At 56.8% G+C, this 19,731-nt stretch overlaps 2 protein-coding genes across 6 annotated transcripts in view; one reads left to right on the forward strand and one right to left on the reverse strand.

Annotated features, from left to right (window-relative positions):
- Nucleotides 1–2,971, forward strand: part of DDX11 (DEAD/H-box helicase 11) — a 36,140-nt gene extending 33,169 nt beyond the window's left edge. For 2 of the 5 annotated variants that reach the window (XM_032874880.1, XM_032874881.1), the window contains exons 22-27: nt 58–207; nt 481–752; nt 1,135–1,240; nt 1,564–1,642; nt 1,776–1,930; nt 2,009–2,971. In XM_032874880.1, coding sequence (XP_032730771.1) covers nt 58–207; nt 481–752; nt 1,135–1,240; nt 1,564–1,642; nt 1,776–1,930; nt 2,009–2,038 — 792 coding nt within the window. In that variant the 3' untranslated portion in view covers nt 2,039–2,971. The remainder of the gene's footprint in view (nt 1–57; nt 208–480; nt 753–1,134; nt 1,241–1,563; nt 1,643–1,775; nt 1,931–2,008) is intronic. The other 3 variants (XM_032874884.1, XM_032874885.1, XM_032874883.1) reach the window with 3 other exon arrangements.
- Nucleotides 2,972–3,078: 107 nt separating this feature from the next.
- On the reverse strand, nt 3,079–18,145 carry WASHC1 (WASH complex subunit 1). The gene is made up of 11 exons (XM_032874886.1): nt 18,124–18,145; nt 14,480–14,633; nt 7,341–7,452; nt 6,999–7,145; nt 6,703–6,839; nt 6,307–6,442; nt 5,905–6,106; nt 5,647–5,814; nt 4,735–4,893; nt 3,672–3,740; nt 3,079–3,507 (listed from the first exon to the last, which is right to left on the reverse strand). The coding sequence occupies exons 2-11, from the start codon at nt 14,626–14,628 to the stop codon at nt 3,368–3,370; spliced, it is 1,419 nt and encodes a 472-aa protein (XP_032730777.1). The 5' UTR covers nt 14,629–14,633; nt 18,124–18,145; the 3' UTR covers nt 3,079–3,367.
- Between the last annotated feature and the right edge of the window lie 1,586 nt (nt 18,146–19,731).

Raw genomic sequence — 19,731 nt, forward strand, 5'->3', positions numbered from 1 at the left:
GTTTGGATACGGCCTCAGGAATGACTCCAGGGAGGGCTGTCTGTCTTCCTTCCTTAGATGGATGAGACTGGTCGCATTCTCTGTAACCTGTGCACTGTGGTCCCTGGAGGGGTGGTCTGTTTCTTCCCCTCCTATGAGTACCAACGCCAGGTCTATGCCCACTGGGATCAGAGTGGGCTGCTGGCCCGCCTGGCGGTCAGGAAAAAGGTGAGTGACCTCTCAGCTAGAACTCCCACTTATTAGGACAGTGGCACCTAGAGTTCCTGCTAGGATTTCTCATGCATGTCAGAGAACTATCTGGACTTCTGCTAGCTCCTTACTCCCCCCACTTGGAACCCCTGATCGCCTCTGGAGGATTTCCCTAGAACCCTTTGACTCTGGGGGCCTCTCCTGTTCCCAGTCTGGAAAACATAAAGGCCACGAGCAGACCTGGGGCCCATGCATTCTGAAACCCTTTCCTGGGAGACTGTTTTCCTTCAGATATTTCAGGAACCCAAGAAAGCAAACCAGGTGGAACAGGTGCTGGCGGAGTATTCCAGGTGCATTAAGGTGAGAAGTGTAACTCCGAGGCCTTGGGTCCAGAGAACAGCTGGCAGCATTTTGGGTGGCCTCAAGCTTTGGCTCTACAACCTGGACTGGTATTTCCCGCAGTGTTGTGGCCAGGCGGGAGGCACGGTGACAGGTGCTCTGCTCCTCTCTGTGGTTGGAGGAAAGATGAGTGAAGGTATTAACTTCTCTGACAACCTTGGCCGGTAAGTTGTGGGCCTCTCATCTCTGGGCTCTGCTGTGATCACCCTTCACTCCACGAATGGCCGGGTCCCTGCCTGCAAGCTGATGCCAGCGGGAGTCTGCACCCCGGGCTGGCTGCTTAGGTCACTCAGCTCTGTGGGGAGGTAGCTTTGGCCCTTTAGCTCCAGGTGGAAATTAGGCAGAGCAGTTTTGTGGGGACTCCATTCATGTGGCCTACACTGGGTCTCTCGGCCAAGCACACCTGCTCCCGGTGTGGAGGGAGGTACAGGCAGCAAGCACAACTTGAGGGGTGTGACAGAGCGCTGGATGTAGCAGTTGATGACAGGAGGGTGAGGCCTGGCCCTTGGCAAACACACTGGGGGCCTGACTGCCCCCGCGCCACGGCCTCGTGTTCCTCGGCCCTAGGTGTGTGGTTATGGTAGGCATGCCCTACCCAAACATCAGGTCACCAGAGCTGCAGGAGAAGATGGCCTACCTGGACCAGACCCTAGTGAGTACCTCCAGTGTCCCGAAGCTGGGAGGAGATGGCTGGGAGGAGGTGCTGTTGCCTCTGGGGCTGCGATACCGGGGCTGCAGTGCTGTGCCTTCCCCACTGCCCCCCGATGTGTGCCCGTGTCTCCCATCCGCTCCAGGGCATGGACGCACCCCTTTACCCTCCGGAGCCACTCTGCCATCTCCTCTGTCGCAGCTACTGCTGGCCTTGTGCCCGTGATGCCTGCTGCTCTTTCTCCCACGCCGAGCGGTCATTTTCTCAGAACACTGAGGGGGGTGGGCAAGAACATGCTGACAGGTGCTGTCTTCTGCCCTCCCCAGCCCAGAGGCCCAGGTCAGCCACCACCAGGGAAGGCTTTGGTGGAGAATCTGTGTATGAAGGCTGTCAACCAGTCTATAGGTAAGCCTGGGACTGTTCCTGGCTCTTGGGATACATGGCAGGAGAATGGGGTGACAAGAAGGAGGGAGCACGATAGAAATACACTGTGGGGGAGGCTGGTTTAGCTGAGAGCCCAACCTCTGTCCCCACCTAGGCAGGGCCATCAGGCACCAGAAGGATTTTGCCAGCATAGTGCTTCTGGATCAGCGGTATGCCCGCCCACCTATCCTGAGAAAGCTGCCAGCCTGGATCCGAGAGCGTGTAGAGGTCAAAGCCACCTTTGGTCCTGCCTTTGCTGCTATGAGGAAGGTCAGTCCTGCCTTTCCCTCTCTCTGAGAGCCCCCCATCCCTGAGATCTCGTGCCTCACTGTTTTTCCGTCTCCCCAGTTTCATCGTGAGAAGTCTGTCCCTTCCTGATGGATGGCCCACCACTGCCCAGATGCCAGCCTCTTCCTTCCAGCTGCTCACGTGAAATGTTTGCCTCGTGCCTGCTTTGTGGGGATTCAGCCTAAAAAGGTGAAGCCCAGCTGGAGACCAGACCAGCCCCTTTCTGGAATCTGGGCTGCCAGGACTAGGCACAGGTAGAAAAGACAGTAAGAGAACATCAGGTCGATGCTGAAGAAACAGTGGGTCCTGGCCATCCTGGGACCCATCCCAGGGCAGTCTGGCTCCCTGGAATTGAATGCCCATTCACCACCGTCCAGAGTCTAGCTCCCTGCCCTGCTTTGTGGCCAGTCTTCCACTGCAGCATCTCTGTCCTCCCTTTGGTGTCCATTCTCTCACAGGTGAGGCAGAACATGCCCTCTAGCCTTTCCCTTTTCTGGCTACAATTTGTTGTTCTAGACCTTCACCTTCTTTTCAAAACCAAGAACATTCCCTCTATCCAGCCCCAGGTCCCTGGTGTCCATAGGGCTCCTTCTGCCCAGGGCCCTCTGACTACCTCAGTCCTACCACCTTTCTCGGTGTTAAGAACTGGGAAGAGCCATGTGCTGACTCCCCCACCTGCTGGTCTCTGTCTTCCCCAACCAGTGCTGGCCCCTAACCTGTCCCACAGCATTTCTAGCTCCCTTGGCCTGGCTCCACGTCCTCCTCCCACGTCCATGGCACCTCCTTCCCACTCAGCCACTTGAGCAAACTCTAAGACACCTCCTCCCCTGACTTCAGTCATTACGCCAAGGGCCATTAGGCTCCCAGCAGGACTATTTTTAGAGACCCCGTTTCTGTTACAGAGACATTTTTCCCTGTGTGAAAATCTCCTTCCCTCCATCCGCAACAGCCAGCCCTGTTGACAGCACCTCTCTGCTGTCCCTGACCCAGAGGAAGGGCCCTTGGCTCACCCAGTGCTTTGCCCCCACCTGCCGCCTGAGCCCAGCGGGGAGCAGGAGGACAGGTGTCGGCTTGGAGGAGACACTCGCCCCCTGCACAGCCAGGGTTCCTTAAGTAAAAGTACGCTCTTATTTTATGCTCGGTTCCCGCATGACACTGCTTTATTGATGCACGTACTCATTTCAGTCTGTGGCTGGAGGAGAGCACAGGGGCTCCCTGCTCCCAGCCACTTGGCCTCAGAAGCTGGCTACCTCACTCCTTGAAGAAGGTCCAGGAGCAGGTCTGGGACAGTCCTTCATGGTCCCCGTTCCTCCCTGGGTAGCAGGGGCCAAGAGACCCACAGGCCAGGCATCTCATCCTGGTCGTGTCCCTGTGAGGGTGAGACCTAAATCTGGGTCTCGGTGGGGAAGGAGTGAGCCCCTAGGATTCCCAGTCGTCCTCATCCTCTTCTCCAGGTGGCTGCTGTGGGGGAGGCAGAGGTGGGATGGAGTCTGACATTCGGGCAAAGGCTCCTCCTGGCCCCTCGCTGGCCCCCGTCGCGGGTCCTTTCCCAGAGATACCTGGGAGGGCAGAGGTGGAGGGTGAGGGGGTTAGTTTGGGACACCGGTTCACCCAGCCACTGGAGACTTAAAAAAAACAGGAAGAAAAAAGCAGCAGAATGTGCAGGATACAGAACATCCTGAGATTCGCAGCCAAGGGAAGGCAGCCAGGCTCCGTGTCCTACCTTTACGCCGCATGACCAGCTTGTTAAAGAGATCCGACATCAGGTCACCACCTTGGCTTGTGGCTCTCACTGTAGCAGGAAGAAGTCCCAGGTCAAGAAGGATGAGGGGACCAAGGACAAAATCTGCCCCTGGGGTGACCTTCTCAGGGTTGGCCCTCTTTTCTGCTCACTCTCCACACCTGTCAGCCCCGCCCCCCCAGCCATGGCATCACTGCCAGGTCCCAGAGCTGCAGGCTGTCACTGGAGCCAGCACCGGGGCACTATTAAACTGGCAGAGCTGCCCTGTGAGACAAAGTGGGCAAGGAGGAGGGGCCCCACTGTACGGACAAGGAAACTGGCCCAGAGAGGTTGTTGGGGCAGTTTGCCTGAAGTCACAGCGCAAATCTCAGAAATCTAGCCAGAACTCAAGCTCGGGACTCAAAGGCACTTGCGGCTTTGGCCCCGGGTGTTCTTTTCTTTTAAAATTTTATTTATGTGATAGCCAGAGAGCACAAGCAGAGGGAATGGCAGAGGGAGAGGGAAAAGCAAGCTCTGCACTAGGCAGAGAGCCTGATGCGGGGCTTGATTCCAGCATCCTGGATCATGACCTGAGCCGAAGGCAGACGCTTAACCATCTGAGCCCCCCAGGCGCCCCAGGGCGTGAATGTTCTGTTCTTGCTGCACTCAGGATGCAGCGCACGGAACCTGCAGCCTCGAGAGGCTTGGAGAAGCAGGACTGTGCTAACCCTCCAGGTCCGCAGTCCCTACAGCAGCTCAGGTCCCCAGCCATGCCCTAAGACAGCTCCTGGCAGAATCTGAGCTGGGGGAGGCTTTGTCTCCTATGAGTTTAGAGAGGAAGGTTCTAAGCAGGCTACAAAAAGGAAGGAACCCACAGCTTAGGCAGGAAGGGTGGGAATGTTAGGGACAGCTGCCCAGGGCTGCCCACAGACTGCCTGGGGAAAGCATGGGGGCGGGTGGGCTGGGTGCTGCCCCTCTGACCTCTTGGAAGTCTGGTGGCAGCTACGAGAGAAGGTGGCCCTTTCCTGAGAGTCCCCCTACCGGAGCGGGCTGAGGATCCTCTCACCTTGCTCCTGCTCCTTCTGTTTCTTCTTCTCCAGCTTGCGCTCCTTGACACTGCGGAGCTTGGCCTTGCCGATGCCCCCAGCCTGGCGGATGGACTCCAGCAGAGTGGCCCGGCCACTGGAGGGGTCCACCACTTCCTTGGGAGCTCCCTGGACTGCAGCTTGAGGGCGGGGGTGGCAGGGTGTGAGGAAGAGGGCTGCTCAGGCAGGCCATGCTGCAGGACAGCCTTGCCCAGCCTGAGGTTCTGGGGGTCCAGGGGCTTCCCCTCGAGCCTGGCTGTGGGTCTTTCCTTTTGAAAGAGGAAGCCAGTGAGGGAGTCTGAGCTCTGGGAGACCGTCTGCAGCCTACATGGCTGTTTGCATCTGCCTGAGCTCAGCCAGTCCTATGTCCAGGCACCCCTGGTCCCTCTCCTAATGCCACCTAGTTTAGGGGCCACTGCAGAGGTGGACTGTGGGAATCTACTGATGGAGACAGTGTCTGAACTTGACACATGAGCCAACCTGGGGTTTCTGTGCCACCTTTGGGTGCTGGAGATACGCGGGGAGATGTCCTGCTAAAACTGAAATCCTGCCATTTACGGATATGAGTACTTTGTTGCTGAAGCCTTCTACTGTTTCCAGTAGCTGCCCCTTTCCCACTGGTGTAATTGGAAATGGGGGACAATGGCTCTACCTGTCCACGTCCAGGCTCCCTCTACTCTGGAGAGAAGAATTCTGGGGGGGCTACACAGTTTGAAAGCCACTATTTCATGAACCCAGGGGAACAAGATTTTGAAAACAACTATTCTGAAGGTCTAGAATTTATGGTGCGATAAACCTACAGGAAACCCTCCCGGGATCCAGAAATTAGAGGCGTCCTCAAAGAGCACACGCCCCTCACCCTGACCCTCCACATACCCTAGTGCTGCTCTTACCTAGAGGAGACACACCGCCACTGCTGTCCTCCTCCCTGGCACCTTGGACCTGGGAGGCCATGGGCTGGGGTGGGGGTGGGGGAGCGTTGACCAGCACAGCCGGAGCTGGGGGAGGCGGCGGTGGCGGTGGCGGTGGTGGGGGTGCTGTTAGCACCCCATCTTCTGGGTCTGAAAGAGAAGTGTGGGAAAGTGTGAGGTGCCCAGGAATGCAAGTGGCCAAGTAAGGGGGTTCTTGCCCAACTGCTGCTCTCCGCTCACCTGGCTTGAAAGTCTCGGCCACCTCTGTGTGGAAGGTGGGCAGCTCTGGAATGGTGCCAGGGGCGGAGGGAGCGATGCCGGGGCCCAGGTCAGCGCTGTACATGAGGTCATCGGCGATGCCTGGCAGGTCAGGCAGGTAGGACGGCACGTCGATCTCAGGCACTTGGCCCAGGTCCGGCACATAGAAGTAGTTCTCTGGAACCTGCAGGATTAGGTGGGGGCACGAGCGGGGGCTGAAGGGGGCTTGGGCCCTGCAGTTAGACCCTGGGGCAGTCAGCAGGGCCTCGTGCATACCCATGGACAGCAAGGTGGGAGCAGGGGCTCAACAGACCACTTACCTAGAGGCCGCTGCCAGGCTTTCTTGCCCCCCCGCCCTTCCCCGGCGGGCAGCATGGGCTTTACCTGCTGCTCCAGCTGCTCCCTCTTGCTGATGGACAAAGGGGCATCGAACAGCTTCTCCTCGGTCTCTGCCCCCAACATCACATGGGTCTTTGTTACAGCACCAGCCAGGGGGTCCAGAAAGACATACTTTTTGTACCTACAGAGGTGGGATACCGGGCAGCCCATCATCAGCTTGAGGCCCAGGGTCCTGACCCAGCTTTCCTACTTCATCCAGGCCACAGTTAGTCTATACTGTGGACGTTGACACCTCAAAAGGGCAATCAGACTGCTGGGCTACGGGCTCCCCAGCCTGCAGACTTCCGCACCAGTCTGGTGTCCCCCCATCCGCCCTGGGGCCCCCACAAAGCCAGGCCAGGCCCCCCAGCCACCCTCCCAGGGCCCTGCTGTGTGCCGTACAGGTTCTCTGTGGTGTTGAACAGCAGCAAGGAGCTGACGGAGCTGATGTTGCTGGGAAGGCCCCCGAGCCCCTCCTCGGCCTCATCCTCAGGCTCAGGCTTGGTGTTCACACACACAGGGAAGTATTTCAGCTTCTCCTGGCAGGGGCAGTAGTGCAAGGATGGTGGGCTTCAGGACTGGGCCAAAGTGACCACCCATCCCAGTCCAAGTCCTCTTGGGGAATAGAGCCCTCAGTTCCTCCCCGACACGCAGCACCACCTCTGATCACCCCCTGTAAGCGTGTGAGCCCCTCAGACCTGCAGGGCCCACTCGTCCAGGGGGCGGTGCTTGCTCTGGATCCTGTGGCGGGGGCGTCTCTGCAGGCCAGGGTCCTGGGCACCTGTGAAGATGGACCCGTACTCCTGCAGGCGCTCTGGAGCTGGGTACTTGGCACTGGAGAACACCTGGGGACACAGGGAGTCGGAGATGCTCCAGAGAGTCTAGAGTGGTGGGGGGGCGCGGTTTAAGCAGGAAAGGTTGAGGTGTGGCTGGGCAAGGCGGGCAGAGACCTAGTCAACTTCAGGAGCATAGGGAGAGAACAGGGATGGGATTTCTGGGACTGCCTGCCAGCCACGGGGACTCGGGGTCACACGGTCTACCTTGATTGCCTTCTTGCTGCCCTTGATCTTCTCAATCTTGGCCTGGGCCAAGGAGACCCTCTCCCCAATGGCCTGCAGCTGCCTCCGGCTGAGCTCTACTCGCCGAGAGATTCTGCCATGGGGGGAGAAAACAAAACTCAGCGGCTGAGGGCTGCTCCCCAAGCCCCTGCAGTCTCCTGCACTCCTGCTTCCATCTGCAAACTGCAAAGCCAAGGGCTTCCACAGGGACCCTTAAAATACAGTGTTACCTGCTTGTCACAGCTGACCTTTAACTGTCCAGGTGACCTCCACATAGATCTCTACTCTGAAGCGTCTGAATGAACTCTACTGAGTTCTTGGAGCTCTGGGTACGAATGGGCAATCACCCTGGCCCCAGGGTGGTACCTGGACTTGCCATCTGTCAGGGACAGGGCCCCTGCCTCCAGGAATTTACAGCCTCAAGCAGGGCAAGCGGAGAGAAAATAGTCATGATTCCTGTACAAAACTGCCTATTTCCAGATGAGACTTGAGCTCCCAAGGAGGACGGAGGGTGGGCAAAGCTGGGTCTAAATCAAGTCCCAGACCCACTCACGTGGAACTGCCCCGACACACAGTAAATGGCTCCGGTGGACAAAGTCCTCACCATGGTTCCCGTGTGTGGCCAGAGGGCTCGCTCAGAGGCTTCCACCCACCCTTCCTGGCACATCGGGCTCCAGGGACTCCAGGGCCCTGAACAGGCCAAACATGTTCCCATTGGCCTCTGCACCAAATGGAGTGCCATCCCCGAGACAGCCCCGGGACTGGCTTCTTCACCGAGCACACTCCTCACCGAAGACCTGACCACCGCCTCTATAAATGTGCACCTGTCACTTTCCAACCCCCTTTCACAGGGGGCCGCTCGACATGCATCTATTGCCCATCCGCTCTCCAACGGGGAGACGGCTGGGCTTTGTTCCCTACTGTCTTCCCAGCACCGGCACCTGGAGAGCCCATGAGTGACGAACACCCATGTGCCCTCAATGTAAGTGCACAGGAGCCTCACTTACACTGTCCCCGTTACTGAGCCATGGCCAGGTTCTTCTCCCTGCGGAGTGGACTGGGTGAACAGGGACCAGGGTATCCTCCTCCCAACTGCTCCCCCACCTGCACAAACTCCGGTTCCTGCCCATGACCTCCACGCCTCACATTCAGAGAGGGTGCGTGTCGGCACCCACCTGGCCAGAGGGAGCATACAGGTGAGAAAGAGGCAGGACTGCCAGCGCCAGTTTACCGGGAAAGGGTGGAGGCCACAGCGATGGCAGGGGGGGCCCCCACAGTCTCTGGGGTCAGGGAACACCAGGATTTCTTTAAAGGTTTCTTTAAGGGTCAAGGCCCTGGACCCATCTTCCTAAATCAAACCCTACCAACTCTAGAAGATTCTGGCCCCCCAGAGAACCTGCCAGATCAGCCAATTTCACAGCCCAGGGGTCTCGGCTCCCTGCAGTCTCCCTGCTTACTCCCGGCCCCTTATGTGCAGGGGCTCCCTGAGGTGGGGGGCTGGGGTACGAGCAGGCACCCAAAGCAGCTTAGTCTTCTCTGACAGACTGGGCTGAGTGGGCAGTGAAGGAGTCAGAGAACTGAGGGCAGAGCTGCCTTCCAGTGAGAGGAGGAAGAACCACCAGACTTGCATGAGCTCCATCTCTTCTGACAGGAAGAAGGGTTTGTGTCCGCTGAGAAAGGGTACTTGTGCGCAAGTTACCTCCTCCAACTCCCAGCCCAGCCATCCTGCCCTGGGTGCCGAAGCCACCTCAGTGGTTATATGACAGCTCGGCCTGAAGTCCACATGGAGAGTGGGAGGGACAGCAGAACTGGAGAGGGACAAAGGACATTTTGTTCTCATTCTTCCACCAAGGAGAGAAGGGCTGATCTCTCTTAGTTGTGAACACAGAGCTTAACCATAAACCCTGGCAAACTTCCAGAATGGATTATTAAATCGAGGGTCTGTAAGCCCTCTGAAGAGAAAGAGGCAGCTCCCAGGGGCCAGCATTGTTCTAAATTCAGTCTTTCTTTTTTCTGACAGGGATATTAGACTGGTGTAGCAGGGGAAAACCTTAAACACAGTGCATCCTGAGTCAGCAAGGATTCTGACGGCTTCTCACAAAATCCTGTGGACGAGATGGAGCTAGGGGGGTTGGGGCACATTTAGAGAAACTCAGAGCCAGATGAACAGCACCCGAAGCGCACTGCTGAGCAATGGACTGATTTCAGCCTTGCACAAAGTTCTCTGGCAGGGCCTTGTCCAGCTCATGCAACACTGGGTTAGTAAACGGGGGAGCGAATGGAGGAGGGTCAACATGGTCTGCATGGGGAATCAAGACCCACAAATCTGGGGCACCTGGGTGGCTCAGTGGGTTAAGCCGCTGCCTTCGGCTCAGGTCATGATCTCAGGGTCCTGGGATCGAGCCCCACATCGGGCTCTCTGCTCAGCAGGGAGCCTGCTCCTCTCGCTCTCTCTCTCTCTCTCTCTCTGCCTGCCTCTCTACTCGTGATCTCTCTGTCAAATAAATAAATAAAATCTTAAAAAAAAAAAAAAAAAGACCCACAAATCTTAAGAGTCCGGAAGGATGGACTGTAATCAGCAAGACGAAACTGACAAGGGATGAGGTCCAGCATTTAGGTGTAAGAAGTCCAGTGCACAAACGCAGAAGATGGAGGGTCAGCAGCAAGGCCTGACGTTTTGGTTAACTAGAGCTCAGTATGAGCTAAAAGTGTGTAAAGCAGCTTAAGAAGGAAATGGGATCTTGGCGCACACAGCTCCTTGTCCCTTCTCCCTTCTTTCAGTAAACGGGACATCCACTCTCTTGGGGGCACTAGAGAAGAAACAGACCCCAGATTAGTGAGCTATCTGTGCCGGGCACCCACCTCTCTATAGCTGTGTTCCTTTTAAACCAGATCCACAGTTTAAGAGAACTCTGAATTCCTTCTAGACTAACTATAGGTCTTAGTCACTGCTATGTCCCTAGCACCTGGCACTGTGTCTGACATGTAACAAATACTGGGTGAAAGAAAAGTGACAAGTTCAAGAACGTCCAAAGGAGGGTGATGGTGAGGAGTGAGCTACTCATGTCCTGAGTGTTCTGGCAACAGGTGAGGTGACTTAGACAATACAGTAATTCTCTCCGTACGTCAAAACTGTCACAAGTGCTGGCAGGTGGAAAAGCGACTGCACTTACCCTGTTACCCCCAAAGGCAGCATGAGGACCAGCAGGTGGAGTTACAAGGAACCAGCTCTCAGTTCTGCACAAGGAGAACTTTCTAGTAAACTTTCCTTCTAGGAGAGCTCTGCAAATCAGATTCCCACGGATGAGCACCCATCAGAAATGCTCCGAGGGGGGCTGCTGTGGGGGGCAGGGGAAAGCAGACAGGATTTCCAGGGTCATCCAAGAGCCTACCAGTCTAAGTAACGGCCCACAGGCTGTCCAACCTCTCACTGTCAGAGCCGTGGTGCCAAGAGCGCAGAGCATGGGTGAAAGGGCTCTCACGATGGGCAGCGGCAGTGCTGAAGGTGGCAACAGGAAGCACCAGCAGGCCACATGCGGCTGGGACGGAAAGCCACGACTGATTAGCAGTGCCCTCCACGAGGGTTTGGGGGAGTAGTGGCAAGAGGGTGATCTGTTTGCCATTCCTAATCTATGCTCCCTCACTCGGTGGTCTGCTTCACGGCAGGTCAGTTTCCAAGCTTATCACTAAAGCCAAGTCCCCAAAACACGTTTGACCAGACCCCAGCGCGGTCTCTGTGGGTGTCAGGAATGGAACTGGCTCAGCCAGTCTGCTCAGAGCCCAGGACAGAGATGAACTGGGGAGCAGACATCTCCCAGGGACAGAAGCAGGTACGTTTACCATCTACTTCGCAGCAGTGGGACCTTGAGCAATTCAATGAACTGGCCTATGCCTCGGGCTTCTTCAGCTGTGACACGGGGCCGGTGACTTCTATAGCACGGAAGAATGAGCAGCGGTGTGCCATGTTCCCGAGCTAGCTGGTGAATCAGGTGCTAGTACCACCCACGAGGTTAGGAGGGATGAGGGGCTCCAGGTGTTCAGAGGAAAGCAAGAAGAGGCGGTGCTGAGCAGACATGGGGGAAGACAGTCCAGGCCCAGGAAATAGGCACTTCACAGGGAACACCATGAAGGCAGGGGAAGGGTGACAGGAAGCCACTCCTCCTCCCGGAGCACCACAGGGACCACCACTTGGGCTCCCGGTCCCCACCTCCCATGCTGACCCCCCACCCACTCACAGATGACTTCCGGCCACAGCCTCCCCGCCCCCTGCAATCAGCACACCCTCATGCCTTCCCACCTGCCCACAGAGGCTGCTGGGGAGGAGGGAGCACCAGCTTGTCCTCCTCTTGCGGGTCCTATCCCCTGAAAAGCTCCTGTGTCACCTCCTCCGTCCGGGCATGATTAGGAATGATCTGCTAATTATGCGGGCAGCTGACTGAGCTTCCTAACCTTGGGAGTCACCAGGTGCCGATCAGAACCAGGAGAGGACAGGAGGAGGGGAGGAAGGGGGGCAGAGGGGAGAAGATGGGAAGGGAGAAAAGGGAGGGAGGGAAACAAGGAAAAGAAGGGAGAAAGGAGGGGTTGGAAAGACAAAGGAGAGGAAAGGGAAAAGCTTTGCAGAGAAAAGGAATCCTTCCCCAGGGCTGACAGGAAAGGCAAGCGATAGCGCCCCAACTTCCACACACAGAAGCTGTCCAGCTCCTCTTCCCTCCAGCCCCCAACCCCCTCTGCCTCGTCATCTAAGTCATGCGAAGCAGGTGACAGGTGACGTCTCTGGGCGGCTATTTTGGGGCCTGGCTTTTCCCAGGTGAGGGACAGGCAGATCGCCCAGACAGGGGAAGGCGCGGGTCCAGGAGAGCCCGAGAGGCACTTGTCATTCTCTTCAGGCTCCGCGCGGCTCCCTCTGCGGCAGAGCAGGAGGAAGGCCAGCTTGGAATGCTAATTTCCCATGAGCTCACCTACCTGCGCAACTGGGCACAGGCGCCCCTGGGCTGAAGGGCCTGGGCCTGAAATAGGGGGGCGGTGAGGAGGAGAGACAGATACCCACATGCCTCTTTACATGAGGTTTTAAGCAGGTAGAGTAAGCTTGAGGGGGAAGATTCCAAGCCGGGGTCCCTTCCCCAGGACAAAAGCCCATGAAAAAGGAAAAGCCCACGGGGTGTGTGGATTGCTGCAGGCTGGAGGGTGGGAGGAGCAGGGGAATAAGGCTGGGTCTGGGCCTGCCCCACCCCCACTATCCCTGACCCCTCCATTTCCTTCATCCTGTTCCCAATCTGTCATCATGTCCGGTCATTACTTCCTCTGAAATGTCTCTTCTCCAGCCCTCCCTGAGCTCCCCTGGACTGCAGCCTCACCCCTTCCATGCCTTGACTGCAACCAACAGTTCTCAGTGCGTCCCTGGAAGCCCCTCCCTCCCCTCCTGGCCACTCTCAGTGCTGCCTGCTCAGCCGTCCCTAAGCCCTTCTGTGGCACTGCTTCTCTGCTCCAGAGCCTCCCTCCAAGGCCCAAATCAAGCACAAAGCCCTGTCCTGTTAGGGGAAGCCCCCACGGACCCTAACCGGCTCATTCTAACAGCTCACTGGCCCCATCGTCCATCCCCCTCCCTCAGCCCCGGCACATTCCTGCAGCACTGCAGAGCACAGAAAGCAGCGAGAGGCCCCGAGAGTCTGGCTCCCAAGGGTATGCAGTCAGAGGCGGGAAGCAAGGCCCTCGGACCCAGAGAAAGCGGACCCTTCACACCCTGTTCCACAGTGCAGGAGCTGAAGGCAAGTAGCAAAGTCTGCACCCCCAGTACAAAACGGCCCCTTCAGGCCAGCCTCCCCTGGGCAGCCTGGGATACACCATGCTCCCATTCAGGCCTCTGAGCCATTCGCACCCATTTCTAGACCCCAGCAGAGGCCCTGCACACCCATATTCCTACCCCTGCCTAACCACAACCTAGCCCTCCTATGGCCTTCAGGAGGCCTCCCCTGACCACATAGCAGGCATGCAAGTTTCCTCTCCAGCATCCACTTCTTCCTCACTCAAGTAAGGGCCCTCATTTCCTTTGGGGAACCCGCTGCTCCCACAGGCTCAGGCCCTGCACTTCAGGTGGGGCTAAAGCCGGGGAGTAATGCGGGTAACAGGGTCTAAGCCCATCAGTGTGTCACGGCCTCTGCCCCCGCAAGGGGCTCTGGGATAGACACGAGAACCCAGCCAGGCCAGTGTCCCTCTTTCCTATTGGACCTGAACGTGGAGTGCTGGAGCATCAGCCCTGCTGGAGGCCAAGGCCTTTCTGGGGATGGGGCCAACAGAGAAACAGCAAGCTGGGATGGAATGAAAGAAAAATCAGGTACTGACGACATCGGTTAAGCCCTGCGACTCCATATCCTGCTCCACGGACTGGGTACTAATTGCTTCAGCGGGTTTGGGGAGTTCTGATGTCTACTTATCGTCTCTTCTCTAGATCCCTAGAAGCCAACACGGTTCATACTACACAGTGAAGAATCAATCCATCTCAACGTGGTGTTTCCCCCATTCTAGACTACAAGGTCCTTGGGACAGGAACCAGGTTGCACACATCGTCGGGACCCCTTAGGGTCCAGCAGGTTTGGCTCAGGGTGGGGAACGTCAGTGGGGTGACCAGGCACCAGGCTCCTGAGAGGCACCCTAAGCTCCCCGGACCACGCCAAGGCACTCGGAGGGCCCACCACTCAACACCCTCTCCCAGGAGATAGACTTCCTCCCCTCTCCTCATTCCATCCCTGGGCACAGGGACATGAAACTGTCTACAGGTGCCAAATACCAGGAAGGGAAAGGCCAGTGTGCTAAAACTCCAGTGCCCCCCTTAGAGAAAGGCAAGCATACAATCACAATCCTGGTGAGAAAACACACATGTTTCTGATGGGTTGCTTTTTGCCTCTATTTTGGTCGCTGGGCAGGGGGTATCTATCATCTGGGACTGATGGCTCTTAAAGGCCCGTGTCCTCTTGCTAATGTGGTCCCTGGGCACAGTTAGCACAGACATAAGCACAGAAAGGGCACATAACACTTTCCGTAACTACTGATAGCAAGTTCACGGAGGAGGAGCACATGCTGACTGCCCAGCCCTCAATCAGGTGTGGGCGAGTGGCAGCACCCACCTGCTGAAGATGTCTCCAGAGACCTTCTGTAGGTACTGCAGGGCATCGGCTACCTGCTGGATGGCCTCCTCCCGCCGCAGGTCCGGCTGGATGAGGGGCACGGCGTAGGTCTGCCCTGCCAACGAGTGCTGGGTCCTCGTGGGAGTCATGGTGCCTGTGGGTGGGAACCAGAGTGTGAGGGACCAAGTGCCAGGAGGACGGAGCCCAGCCCCCAACCCAAGCACTCCCCCACCCCACCCACCCCTGCCTGCCACTGTTTGCTGCAGAACTGTTTGCTGTAGGTCCCACCTCTGGAGGTGGGGAATGGGGGACAGAGCAATGGGTGGGAGGCCAGGAGCTCCCTGGAGCTGGTACTGTTGATGCTTGTTGCATAAATGAGGGAGGGCAAGTGGTAATGACAACAGAGACCAGAGAGAAGCAGTCAGAAGTGCACTGCTCTGCTAGGCACCCTTTCCATCCATTATGTCATTTCTACCTCCCAAGCCTGGACGAAGAAGAAAGAAACCGTGGCTGCAGAGTGAAAAAGAGGTTGGAGCAGAGGGATGGACTGAGGGGTGGGGGGCGGAGAATGTGTGTGTCAACTGCCAAATGATACCCAGGTCTGGGAAAGCACAGGAAATGCAGACTCCTGGGTTCTTTTCACTCTGGCCCCGAGGAACTCAAGACCTGCTCCTGAGACAGGACAGGTAGTGGCTGGTGACTGGGCTCTGCTCCCCCAGGCTACAGCTAAGGGGAGGCCAGGAGGAAGGAGGGGCATGGGAGGGTGGGGGACAAGGAGGAAAAACACTCCTTCCAATTGCAGGATGAGGGCAGAGTCTATTTATACTGGGTTTAATTAACTCCGCTCCCTGGTGCCATTAAAGCAGCAATCATGCTGCACACGGCACTGATTTGATCGGCAAGAGATGTACCAGGCAGAATATTAAGGCTCCAGGCCCCTATAAATAGGCCTAATCACAGCCCCTCAGTAGAAGACGGTGAGGAAGACATTAATCAGAGCTGGCACTGTGCTACAGACCTTTTCTCTCTGGCCCCATGTTGGGGCCCCTGAGTGCAACACAGGTGGTGGTGGGGCAGAGTAAGTGTAACAGGGAGGGCTGAGGAGGCCTCACGGGGGCTTAAAGAATGGTTTGACTTCGGGTAAGTCGCTTGCCTTCTCTGAACCTGATTCTTCCCATCTCCCATTCTGCAGTCTTGAGCATGGCACCACTCTCCAAGTGGTTCTTCCCAACACAGCACACTATCTTCTCCAAGCTGAAGCTTACTCCTTTGCTCCCTCTGCTGGCTTCCCCAGCCCTTCCTTCTCCCTGGGCTTGTTCCCTCCTACCAGCCCTCCAGGTCTGCTCTTCAACTTCTTGGGCAGTGACGTCCTCAGTCAGACCTGAAGCTGCCTAGCATCCTCATCTGGGCCAGAGAGTCACTCCTCACTTCCCCACTTCTTTTCCCTCCTATCATATGACCCAAGTGGGGCCAGCTGATGCCTAAGCCAGGAACCTAACCCTCTGAGACCACTGCACTCCTTTCAAGAAGCCCCCCCCCCATTTATATTCATATTGATGCAAACTTGCTGGCCTTTCTAACTTAATTCTGTACCTCGGTTTTCCCATCTGTAAGCTCAGGAGAGGGTAAAGGGTGGAGATACTTCTGCGCACATTTTGAGATAGTTCCTTGTAAGTTACCCCAACTGTGTGTGTGTGTGCACAGGAGGGGGGTCGTACAGGGACAAATCTCAACAAGGAAGTAGCAGGTCCACTCAAGAATTAAGAGACTGAGGGGTGCCTGGGTGGCTCAGTCGGTTGAGCATCTGCTTTTGGCTCAGCTCATGACCCCAGGGTCGTGGGATCAAGCCCCACATCAGGGTCCCTGCTCAGCGGTGGGTCTGCTTATCCCTCTCCCTGCAACTGCCCATTTATGCACATGCTCTCTCTCAAATAAAACCTTGAAAAAAGAAAAAGAAAAAGAACAAAGAGACTGAGTACAGCTGGTTAGTTATTTATTCATTTGGTCTCATCTCTGGATCAGCTACTAGATGCCAGCCATGATGGCAACAAAGATGAGTAGGCCACTATGCTAGCCATAGAGACAGCCTCACAAACAAACACCACATGACAAGTGCTCTAATTCAGCCACAATACTAGTGGCTAGGGGAGAAGCCCTGAGGAAGGAGTGATCATCCATCCCCGCAGAGGTTGGAGGAGTCAGCAAAAGGCTCTCAGTAGAAATGGCATCTCCCTACCCGGCCCAGCCAGGCACTGGGGAGAGAGCATTCCAGGTAGGAAGACTTGAACAAAGGTGTGTAGGGAAGGGCAAGTGGTGCTGAGTGATAAGAGTATAACTATCCTTGGGCCATTAGCAGGAAAAAAATAAAAAGCTAGATTGTGATAAACACTGCATACCCCAGCAAGAAGTTTGCTCTGAAGCCCTTACGCCCAAGCTGTCCAATATGCTAATCTCTAGCTGCACGTGGCCTGCCGGAGGTGGAGGGTGGTGTAAGTGCAAAACGTACACCAAATCTCAAAGACTTAGTAGGAAAAAAAAAATGTAGAATATCCCATTAAAATTTTTATATTGATTACAGGCTGAAATGACCATATTTTAGATATACAGAGTTAAAGAACATCTATTACGAAATCGATTTCACCTTTTTTGTTTGTTTTTTTTTTTACTTATTTATTTGAGAGAGCGCGCGCGAGAGCAAGCGCAGGCAGGTAGAGGAGCAGAGGGAGAGGGAGAAGCAGGTTTCCCACTGAGCAGGGAGCTCCACGCGGGACTCGATCCCAGGGCTCTGGGATCATTACCTGAGGTGAGCGCAGACGTTTAACCGACTGAACCACCCAAGCTCCCCCACCTGTTTCTTCTTACTTGTAAAATTACAACGTGGGGCTCACGCCGTATTTCTATTTGATAACACTACCTTACAGAATATGGTAAAAACCATAACAGACACCATACCCGCCTCTCAGTGCTGTTTAATCACAGAAGTGCACGGACTCCTTCCCGCAAACCATCTCCCGACCCCCGCTCCCAGGGCCCTCAGCCACCCAGGTTAACAGCAAGGCCGGGCGCAGCCAGGAAGCAAGCTCGGGAAAGCAGCGAGACAGGTCAACTAAGAGGGGTCGGGGAGGGAAGGAAGCTGCTGAAGGGGGGTCCGAGGACTCGGTCGAGCCCGCTTGCAGGGCCCAGGGGCCATAGGGTGCAAAGGCCCGTGAGGGTCACGGGACCGGCGGGCCGCGACGGGGAGGGCGGGCTGGAGCCCGGGGCCCCGAGTCCCGCGGGCCGGCAGGGCCCTCCCCGCACCCCGGCCTCGGCCTCACGCCGCGGGGGAGATCGGCTCCAGGGGTGCTGGCGAGCGGGGAGGGGCCCGTCAGACTCGGGGCAGAGGCTCGGCGCCGCTTCCGGGCGGGCGGCGCGGCGGGATGGCAGCCGGGTCGCAGGCCTGTGCGGACAGCGGCCGCGGCCCGGCTCGGCGCTGGGCCTCCAGCGAGGAAAGAGTGGCGGATCCCAGGCCTCGCCGCCTGGGCAGGCCCGGCCCTGCCTCCCGGAGCCCCTCCCTCCCCGCCTCCCCGCCGCGTCCCGCCCCTGCACGGCCCAGCGCAGCCTCGGGGTCCCCCGCGCCCTCCCCCGGCCCGCCGCCCGCTCCTCACCTGCCCGCCGCCCGCCGCCCGCCGCTCCGGCCGCCGAGCTTCCGCCGCGCGCGCTCCGCCGGGTCCTGGCGCCGCCGCTCGGCCTCTTGGGGCGCTCCGCTCGCTGGCGGAGCTCTGCGCAGCCAGTGGCGGGCCCCCGCGCAGAACAGGCCGCCCGCGTCCCCGCCGCACCCTTCGCGCGTGCTGCGGGGCGCCAGGCCGCCGGGAGCCCTCACTCTTCCCGACGCCCCGTCACCTCCCCGCCTTCCGCTCAGACCCGGCCGCGCGCTGCCCGCCTCCTTCGTCCGTCGGCCTCTCAGCGCCGCCCCCGAGCCCGTCCCCGACCCCGACCCGGGAGCGGTCCCGGCCCCGCCCTCCCTCTGCCTGCGTGAGCCCGGCCGTCCCGGCTTGGCCTCTGGGGCGCACAGAAGGACAGAAGGTAGAGTGGTGGGTGTGCGGCGCCTGGGGTGGTGGTTTCATGCGTACAGACTTTCGGTTTCTCTCTGCGGTTTCTCCCACCGCCTTGGACTCAGGCTCCCCTGAATCCTCTGCCCAGCCAGGCTTCGGGCTGCATCGGCCCGCGGTAGCGACAACTCTGCCAAGTCGCTATAGCCGGAATCCCCAGGCCTCTACGTCAGATCACCCTCGGTATTCGATCGCGCGCCTCATCCCACACGATCCCCCGCGGCTGGCCCTTCGCCCCGGTTGCTCTCAGCAAGAATCCTGTTGGTCGGCCGAGCAAAGAATTACCTACCCTCTTAGGGATTTTCCATCCGTCCCCCTCGGGGGGACCTTGGCTAGAAATCCCCCCTCGGCCATGCTGTGTTTGCAAGGGATCCTGCTTCTGTACCGAGGTCTCTTCCCCCTCTGTTGCAAAGTCCTAAATAAAATCTCTTCTTACTTCTACTGTGCAGCTCTAGTTTTCTTTGACACGTCAGTTCAGAATGATGAGAAAGTTCTGGAGATTGGAAATGGTGATGGTTGTACAGCAATATGAATGTACTTAATCCCACTGAACTGTACGCTTGAAAACAGTTAAGACGGCCCATTTGTGTTATGAACGGGTTACAACAATAAAAAATAAAGCCAGATAATATTTTAACAGACTAAACAAAAATTTAGGTATATAAAGAAAGCATCCATCCAGAGATCCTGCAGTGGTCCCTCCTGAAATACATTTCTTTGTCTCAAAGTTCTCGGCCCCTGTCTTTCAGGTTTGCCAGATAAAAATACAGAACACCACATTAATTTGAATTTCAGATTAAAAAATGAATATATAGACACAGATACCCCAAACTAAGCATGAGACATATTTACCCTTAAAACTTATCATTTATTTGGCATTCAAAATTAAGTAGATGTTTGATATTTTGTATGCTAAATCTTGCAAACTTACTCTCTTCTTAAGACTCTCTGAATTTTGTCCTCTTTCCCAGCTGCTCACCCCCATCCTAGAGTTAGGTTAAATTGTCTTTTTTGGTAAGCACATTACAGTGTCTTGCTGGCTGCAGCATATGGTCTCTACCCATGATGAGGAAGAGATGGGTTTCCACCTGTATTGTAAATTGAATGTGTCCCCGCCCCCTCCAATTAATATGTGGAAGCACTAACCCCCAGTTTGATGGTATT

The sequence above is a fragment of the Lontra canadensis genome, unplaced genomic scaffold (assembly GCF_010015895.1).
Source record: "Lontra canadensis isolate GAN:19392208 unplaced genomic scaffold, GSC_riverotter_1.0 scaffold53, whole genome shotgun sequence".
Taxonomy (NCBI): domain Eukaryota; kingdom Metazoa; phylum Chordata; class Mammalia; order Carnivora; family Mustelidae; genus Lontra; species Lontra canadensis.